This window comes from Vicia villosa, linkage group LG3, assembly GCF_029867415.1.
Source record: "Vicia villosa cultivar HV-30 ecotype Madison, WI linkage group LG3, Vvil1.0, whole genome shotgun sequence".
In the NCBI taxonomy this organism is placed as follows: Eukaryota; Viridiplantae; Streptophyta; class Magnoliopsida; order Fabales; family Fabaceae; genus Vicia; species Vicia villosa.
The window spans coordinates 9,935,924-9,946,094 of record NC_081182.1 but is presented as its reverse complement, the minus strand read 5'-3'; the positions used below and the strand labels follow the sequence as shown (position 1 = coordinate 9,946,094).

Genomic DNA, 10,171 nt, shown 5'->3' with positions numbered 1-10,171 from the left:
TCCTAGTTACTATTACAAGGCCTTGGAAGAGATACATAATCATAAACCCACAGAAAAAATAAGTGCGAAAAATAATAGACCTAAACTATTACATCCCCTAGCAGTTACATGATCAGAAAGGAAAAAAAGTAAACTATAGTATTACATAGCCTTTAAGTGTCCTATAAAATTTTTCTGAGGATTAAATAGCGGATGAAATAAAATCAGGAGAAAATTTGAAGATAAAGGAGTGATTTTTAGGTTAATATTATTTAAACAATACCCTAATTAAAATTTGATGTTATATATATATATATATATATATATATATATATATATATATATATATATATATATATATATATATATATATATATATATATATATATATATATGAGACGTATCAAATGAGAACTTTGGCTATAATGAGAACTGAGAACTTTTAATAATAACCACTGGATTTGAATCAATGGCTCAGATTTACCTCATATTTTAAAATATTTAATTAATGTTTAAGTGAACAAAATATTTATGTAATATGTATTTAAAATATGAGGTAAATTTGAGCCATTTATTCAAATCCAGTGGTTATTATTAAAAGTTCTCAGTTCTCATTATAGTCAAAGTTCTCATTTGAGACGTCCCCGAACAAAATATTTATGTAATATGTATTTAAAATATGAGGTAAATCTGAGCCATTAATTCAAATCCAGTGGTTATTATTAAAAGTTCTCAGTTTTCATTTGATATATATATATATATATATATATATATATATATATATATATATATATATATATATATATATATATATATATATATATATATATATATATATATATATATATATATATATATATATATATTGAGGAGGGTTATATTGACTCCAAGAGTAAGTGTACAACACTTACTCCAAATCATAACCATTGATTATCATTAATCCAACGGTTTTAATTAAAATTTTATATAGACAAATATTTCCAAAAATAACTAGATTAAATGAACAATTAAAACCGTTATATTAATAAAAATCAATGGTTATGATTTGGAGTAAGTGTTGAACACTTACTCTTGGAGTCAATATAACCCTCCTCAATATATATATATATATATATATATATATATATATATATATATATATATATATATATAATTAATTTAAATATAATTAAGATATTTACATTAAATACTTACAAATTAATTTAAATAATTAAACTTGATTTTAATTCAATAAAAAAACCCTAATCTAATTTTTTGGGGGTGATTTTAATGATTTTTTATGTGAATTAAAATACTAATTAAAATCGTGAAAATGTCAAAATAGGGGGACCAAAACTGTAATTTAGCCTTAATCTAATTAAGTATTTACAAATTTAATCCTAATTTGATTTTTTTTTGTGATTTTGTGAGATTTTTTTTTATCAATTAGAGTTAAACAAAGGTTATTTGCAAATTAAATTAATTAATTAATTAAAACAAAGTTTAAAATAAATAAAACTAATTATATTATTATCACTATTTTTATTTTTGTATGATTTATTGATTGGTTGGTTTTAATTACTTGGAGATTGAAAAGAGAAAAAAAAAACAAAAATAATAAAAAAAAAATAAGAAAAAGTAAAGAAAACAAATAAATTAAAAGGGGAAAAAAGCAAAAAAAAAAAAAAAAAAGGGGTTTGTGGACACAGGGACTTGAACCTAGGTTCTTGGGGTTCCCAGCAAAACGCCCAGCCATCTGCATTGCCTGCACTTGTTTTCAAATAAAGCAAATCAGTTAATTGGAAATTGATATTTGAATTTGAAACATGCGGGCGCCAACCTTCTTCTTCTTCTTCGTTGATTTTTTTCTTATGTAAATACCTTTACCTACGGATGAACCGTCACTACACCCTTTACCGACAGATTTTTGTGTAGCTAGAGACCTGTATAAATCAAACTTACAAATTATTGCAAATAAATTCCAGGTGATGTCCTAGATCAATGTAAAATCACCTTCTGAGTTCAATGGACCAATTAATTTGACATGAAATTGCTTCTATCTATGATTCCCCATTTGAGGAACTCGGAGCCCTAACAATGGCATCTTGCCATATCGGCACCAAAACTCAAATTAAATAGTCCAGACATGTTCTAAACATCAGTATAAACACAAATATGCAAACAAATTTCATTTAAAATGTATGAAAGAGTGAAATCGATTTTGAAATATAATTGCTAAAATGTGACTGTGAAGAACACGTTTCTGGGCGTGTTGGACCTGGGTGATGATTGGGTTAGCTTCAGGAGACACCAAGGAAGCTTGTTTGATCCTTAAAAGGATTTGAATTTAGCTGCAATTGAGAAAACAAGTTGGGTTTTTTTGAGATTTTTTAAGAGTTTGTTTAGGTTTCTTGAGGCTCAGATTTCGTGTCCTTTTGGTCTGAATATGTTGAGTATATATAAAGGATGAAATTAAGGTAACCAAATTGGGAAGGAATCAATTGCTTGAATGAAATAAATTTGATTTGATTTCTTGCACCAAAACTTTCTTTTTTGAGTTCAAATCTATTTTAGGCACTTTCTCACGTTATTAAATCATGATTTTATTTGTTTTAAATGAATAAATTCAAAGATAATTGAAATAAAACCATAAAATAAATAAAAATTGATCCATGGGCCTTTTACAAGATTTTATCCAAGTGGGTAATTCAAAATTATAGGCCCAATACTCAAAGGTTAAAATTCACCAATTAGAGTTTCATGCCTTTCTTGAATTTTACCCAACTTTTGTCAACCATAATCACTCAGTTTTTATCATATGGAGATGATCTTGTACTTTTTAGAATGCTCAAGATGTCTACTACAACCCCCTTTCGAACATTTTTTGCTTTTGAAGAATTTATTTTGGTGATATTTGCTTTGACAAAAAATGGCTTTTTGTGGACTTCTAGAAGGACCTGTAATGTTTTGACTCATATCTTTTAATTGAAGCATATCTTGGGTTTGGGCCCAACACCCAAGTTGTAGGGAATTAAATTTCCTTGAGAATGAGCTTTGGTTGGGGAAACACTGATGAAGCATGTGAAAGTTATGTCTGGTCAAAGTTAGGTTGACTTTCCTTCAAAAATAACCAAAAACCCTAATTTAGTAACTTTTGATTTTTGATGATTTTTGAGATGAATCATGATCAACCTTTGATCAAATGATATATAGGGTTTCAAATGATTGATGTTGACCAAAATCTTGAAGTTTGACTGTATATTGACCATAGTTGACTTCTTTTGCCTGATATAGTTGACTGTTGGTCAACTGACTGATTGGGCAGACTTGTGATTCAAGGCTTGAAACTTGGTATGATGATATTTTGAAGCATATGAGACACCATGAAGTCTAATTGAGTCCTTTGAGGCTCAATTTCCTTTGAGTAAGTCAAAAACCTTAGTTAAAGGTCCATCATCTATGAGGGGCTTTGTCTTATGAAACCTTGGATTTTCTTGAACAGTTGAGAACCCTATGAGCACGAGGATACCATTTTGAAACAAATATCTTAAAATATGGAGGGCAAATTTTGGGGTATAACAATGCTTATGGGCAACAAATTTTATTTAAGTTCGAGAACAACCTCACACTAAGTAGAAGGAACTTATGGTCATTGAATATTTTTAGTCATACTGTACTGATACAATGAACTTTGCAAGCCTTATTGTTTCCGAGTTGAACGACTTTTCCTTATTTCAGCTCCAAAGTTTAAAAATACTCTTTCCTTTAACATATGTGATAAAAGAAACCTAAGTCTGTAACCAAACTCTTTTATGTCTTTAAACTTGTTTCCATTAGTGCAATAACACTTGCATAACCATCTTCATTCGAGGAAACCATAATATGAACAAAATTACTCTTGCTCCATCTTTCAGGACAATCCTTGAAGTGACCGATTTTTTTGACAAGTGAATCATTTAAATTTTGAATTATCGATGACCTTGAACTTGAACTTGGTGAACCAGATATTGTCCTTTTATGATTTCCTCTACCCTCACTCATTTCTTTTGAGACACTTAAGTCTTCACTACTATCTCCAACCTTCAAATCTTCCAACTTTGATAACTTCATTGACTTTTGGCATTCCGGACTTTATCCAAAGTGATAATAAACTCCTTACAACAAATAATGTCATCCTTGAAGGGTTTAAAAGATATACGTAATGATCTTAACAAGAGTAGAGCCTTGTCCTTATCTGCAAATTACTCCATTATATATTTATTATCAATCATACAAAAAGAATAAAGTTGTTTCAGACACTATATGCGAGCCAACGACTTTATCATATATAATGGTTAAAGCTTGACCAACATCTCAACCAAAGTCTTCTCACTTACGACTTCCCTTAATACTTTATCTCTGAGGCACAAGTTAATGACACTTTTGGTCTTATTCACCATCTCGAACTTCACAAATTGTGTTAGGCCTGCATGCATAAAATGCCCCTTTTTTGAATTAATAGTGCTTGCATCCTCACCTTCCATAATCTCTAGTCATTGTCTTTGAAAAACTTCTCGACATCCCCTTTGGAACCCATGTTCTTCACTTGTAAACTTAACCCATTTTCCCACAACGGGGGCTTACTTATTGTGAAACACTTGATAATAATTCAAAGATCGAACACACAAAGACTTTGTTGTGTGGAATAAAGAACAGTTACAACCAACCAAGTGACTTCAATGCAATAAAAATATAACAATCGAGAACACATGAAATTGTTTACCTAATTTGATCAAACCGATCTACTTCCCAAGGAGAGAGTAATTCTATGATTGAATATATTTTCAAAATTGTTACAAGAGATTATAATACTAGTTACAAGAAAAATAGCATTTAAAGTTCCCACAACGTCCAAACTATCAACCCGTCGTAACTGAACTTCGACCTCTGCCACTGTCGTTGCAGACAGTCGAACTCTATTAAACTGTCACCGTGGATGCCCTGACGCCACTAAAAGACTACCAGACCTTTATCATAAATAGTTGGATGGTGTCAAAATGCTACCAGACCTTCATTGCGGATAGTCAGACTCTGCCAAACCTCCGTCGCCTCAAACGATCTACCACCATCTTGTCTATCTTCTTCTTGTCTTTCAACTAATGTCGATGATTTGAGTGAACTTCGTGGAAAAACACCTTTCTTGCTAGAATATCTGATACATATAAAGCCAACGAAGAAGGTAAAAGACAATCTGGATGTTTGAGGAGCTACAATGTTTCTTATGGCTAGACCAGAAGTCATCTTATTTGCTCGAATGTAATTATTGTTATGATTCTTGACTTTTGATCAGAAAGAATTTGACTTTGGAAGTTCACACGAATCATAAGTCAATTTCATAACTGTTTCGCTTGGTGAAATGATGAAGTAGAGTCTTGATGCGGTGGAACATATCTCTAATGTGATGACACGATGGTGGACCTGGAAGGTTATCACTCCAATGCGCAAGTCAATAGGAGAATGAAGAGCAAAATGAATAATGATTCAGAGAATACATCAGGTTTCACATGTGATGCCTTGTATATGAGATGTGATTATTAGCATTCCCTGTCATTTCTGTATAGAATGCGGGAGGTCGTCCAATGACATCTAACGATAGACAACAATCCATAACGTACATTCAATGTAGAATTCCAAAGTAAAATTATACTATACCTTCGACATTTTGATTGAATACCTTTAGACCGATAATTGAACATCCTATTTTTCAACATATGGCAGCCACATGACATATCTTATTAACAAATGATTGGTATGAGATGGTCCGATCACTTGCAGGCATATTGATCTTCTAGATCCAATCTAAAACAGTCTAGGTCAGCTTCTTCTTTCATATTTAATTTATACATTTAAAAAAACATGTGAGTCATAGTGAAACAATTATTTAGGGAGGAAGTGTGTAAGTAAATAAAAATTGAAATGATTGAGAAAGCATATTAATATTACTCAAAAATGCACCGAAATAGATGCCAATAATGCATCAACAGGGCAATAACGTAAAAAGAAGTTAACAAAAGTGGGGTCCTAATAGATATCATGATCAAAGTTATGCGCTGGTTATAGTTGGTTTCTCTCGTGGCCGTAACATGGCTGTCACCCTTCCATCAATGAACGGCCCTCACTCACTCTAAACCAAAACAAAAACAAAAATATCCCGCCCTCCATTATTACCATCTTAACCCCCGCATTTCCCTCTCTTCACCACTCCCACTTCCATCCATATAAATATCTCCTTCTATTTCTTCCCCTTTTTCATCATCGTTCATCGTAACCGCTCCATCGAACTCATCGTTTTCATTTCCACAAATTATTCCAAACCCTAAACCATGAGAGAGATCTTGCATGTTCAAGGAGGCCAATGCGGGAACCAAATCGGATCCAAATTCTGGGAAGTGATCTGCGATGAGCACGGCATTGATCCGACCGGGAAATACGTGAGCGAAGGCGGAAACGATACGCAATTGGAGAGGATTAATGTGTATTACAATGAAGCTTCTGGTGGAAGGTATGTTCCGAGAGCAGTTCTTATGGATCTCGAGCCTGGGACTATGGAAAGTATCAGATCTGGTCCGTTTGGGAAGATCTTTAGGCCTGATAATTTCGTTTTTGGTCAATCTGGTGCCGGGAATAATTGGGCGAAAGGTCATTATACTGAAGGTGCTGAGTTGATTGATTCGGTTCTTGATGTTGTAAGGAAAGAAGCCGAGAATTGTGATTGCTTGCAAGGTAATTTGAATTTCTATGATCGATCAATTTTCCGTCATCTGCTATTCGTTAAATTGCATAATGCTTATTTAACGATTCATCTATAGATCTGTTGAATATGAATTTCATTGTTGATGTTTATTTCTGTCTTAATTATGAATGATTGAAATTGTGGATGAAATCGTTGCTAATGATTTAGAAGTTAATGATATATAGTAGAGGATAAAATCCTGCTATCTTAATGAAGCATAGTGGAAGAATATGCATTCTGAAAATTCTGAGAGGATCCAGTTCCATTTTTGGTAGATCTAGGAATTCGATCTATAAATTATAAATTCAACTCAACCTATTTGAAAATTGCTGATACACCATGATCTAATTTATTTAATTATTTGTTTACTTGGTTGTCGTTTTGATAGAACGAAGCTTCGATGACTTTTGTGTAATAATGACAATTTTTATGGATTGATTTGATTGGGAAATAAATAAAAAAATACTACTGTGATAGGTCGACATTCCTGACTTTATGGATCGTTCATGCTTTTTGTCATCTGTAGATCTTTTATAATAAAGAAAGAAACAAGATCTGGGGTAGCATCATGATTTTTTTTCCATGTTGGCTTTAAAGCAACTTGCTTTTATATATTGGAGAAGTTGACATGGCGCTATTGTGTAGTAGTATAGTATTGTCCATGTTCTCTTGATTGAAAGACACGCAGGGACCACTATATTTTTTTATAGTACATAATTAAATAAACTCTAGAATTTGATTATTTTCTAAACCATATTTTTTCAAAAAACAAAAAGCATTCCGATTTCCGGCTTAAGCAGAGTATATAAGTGTTGTCTTTATGTACAAATATAATTTTTCCTCTGAAGGGGTTCTGTTATATATAGAACACAGTTGATATCATGGTTATTTAACAAGGCATGATCAGATCGGGGTTGGTATGATTACATGGTATTGTTATGCTTTTATACAGCACAAAATTAGTACATGCTCCTGGAAATTTAGATTTATGAACTTTATATTTGCCATTTTTATGTTCTGAAAATCTAAAACTTACATTTTTATTTTGTCAGGTTTTCAAGTTTGTCACTCGCTTGGAGGAGGCACAGGTTCTGGCATGGGAACACTCTTAATATCAAAGATTAGGGAGGAATACCCCGACAGAATGATGCTCACTTTCTCTGTTTTCCCATCTCCAAAGGTGTCTGACACAGTTGTTGAGCCATACAATGCTACCTTATCCGTACATCAACTGGTAGAAAATGCAGATGAGTGTATGGTTCTTGACAACGAAGCGCTTTATGACATTTGCTTCAGGACATTAAAACTCAGCACCCCTAGCTGTAAGTATTGTTTCCTCTATTTTAGTTATTCAATTGCTCTAAGATTGGGTAAATAATAACGTTTGTTACTTATTTCCTTATGGTCTAATTGCAGTTGGAGATCTGAACCATCTAATTTCTGCAACCATGAGTGGGGTTACCTGTTGTCTGAGGTTTCCTGGACAGCTGAACTCTGATCTTAGGAAGCTGGCTGTCAATCTGATTCCATTCCCACGTCTTCACTTCTTTATGGTGGGTTTCGCACCTCTCACTTCTCGTGGGTCTCAACAATACGTATCCCTTACCGTCCCAGAACTGACTCAGCAAATGTGGGATGCGAAAAATATGATGTGTGCTGCTGATCCCCGACATGGCCGATACTTGACTGCATCTGCTATGTTCAGAGGAAAGATGAGCACAAAAGAGGTGGATGAGCAAATAATCAATGTGCAGAACAAGAACTCATCATACTTTGTTGAATGGATTCCCAACAATGTGAAGTCTAGCGTCTGTGATATTCCACCCAAGAATTTGAAGATGTCGTCCACTTTTATTGGAAACTCAACTTCAATTCAGGAGATGTTTAGGAGGGTGAGTGAACAATTCACTGCTATGTTCCGGCGCAAAGCCTTTTTGCATTGGTACACTGGGGAGGGAATGGACGAGATGGAGTTCACAGAGGCAGAGAGTAACATGAATGATTTGGTAGCAGAGTACCAACAATACCAGGATGCAATTGCCGAGGATGAAGATGATTATGAAGAAGAAGGTGAGGAACAGTATGAGGAGCATTAGTTGAATGAAACTCTCGGGTAATGCAGTAATGGTAAAAATGTCCACTATGCAACTTTGCTGTTATTTGTGTATCTACAGCCATATATGCTCTTTCTTTATTCTTAATTTTACCTGTTTCTCTACATTTTGCCAATTTCATCTGTATTATTATTATTTCTGAGTTGTTTGGAAATCGGATTGTGAATCGTCAGACAGGATTATTCTATACTTCTATTCCTTTAATCATACGTATGTATTTATGTATTTGTGTGGATTAGTTTTGTTTCCTACCAATTCACTTTGTTTTAAGAAGAGGGCTGGGACTTTCCCATCCTTGCTTTACCCGCCATGCCGTGAACCCATCTTCTACTCCAAGAGTAATGCTTCATTTGGAATCTGGGAAAAAAACAATAGGAAAGAAAATGTATAGAAAAAAAGTAAAAAGAGAAAATAGATCTTGCACGCACACTACTTGGATGAGAGAAAAAGAGAGTAGAACATGCTCTTTGCTTTATGGCAGTACGTTTGTTAAAATTGAGGTTTAATTCTTAAAATTGCTAGATTTCACTCTTTAAAATCAAATTTGGATGAAATTGGAGTTTGAATTGTTTTTATGGGAGGTAACATACTAACATGTAGTAACTTTTCTAAAATCAAATGGAAATTAATACGATTTTACTTGATTTTATATGATGTAGATGAAATTAACGTGTAATTTTTCAGCAGTTTAATTTTTAAAAACTTTAAAACTTAGAAACTCTTGTTTAAATTCTTTAATGGTTTGCGATGTAAAACTGACTTGTGGATTTGAGGTGATTTTGACGTTTTTTCATATCTTGCAACACTTCTTCAACAACTCGAACTCATATCTCCTATTTTTTTTAGAATGTAAAATTACTGCATTTACTATCATGAAGGCAGTGCCAAGATATTCTACATTTTCTAATTTGTTTTTATGGCCAATATTGGTTGAATGGGAGAAGGAATGATATTTATACCCTACGGTCATTATAAGTAAATATTTCATTTTCATATTTATTGAATAACTTATTTATATTGGTATAAATATAAATCAAATATAGTATTCAATGAATTAAAAACAATTTAGAAAATGGGCACTATTGTTCCATTCGCATCTTCACGGGCAACGTTGTTTCACGTGGGCACTATTTTAACATCTACACAGTGAATCCATTTGCATCATAAAACTAAGTTATAGTTGACTTTCGAAGGTATTAGGTTGAATATAATTGAAATAATGATTTATCCACTTCTCATATTTAAGGCAATAACACCCATCAATTTTGATGTCTTCTATTTAAAGTCAATAATGATTATGTTATGACATGATATGTCTTTCTCGCTT

General features: G+C 32.7%; 1 protein-coding gene across 1 annotated transcript; it reads left to right on the top strand.

Moving 5' to 3' along the window:
• The first annotated feature begins 6,045 nt into the window (after positions 1 to 6,045).
• LOC131660260 (tubulin beta chain) lies at positions 6,046 to 9,069 on the top strand. The gene is made up of 3 exons (XM_058929468.1): positions 6,046 to 6,720; positions 7,783 to 8,052; positions 8,147 to 9,069. The coding sequence occupies exons 1-3, from the start codon at positions 6,321 to 6,323 to the stop codon at positions 8,824 to 8,826; spliced, it is 1,350 nt and encodes a 449-aa protein (XP_058785451.1). The 5' UTR covers positions 6,046 to 6,320; the 3' UTR covers positions 8,827 to 9,069.
• The last annotated feature ends 1,102 nt before the right edge of the window (positions 9,070 to 10,171 follow it).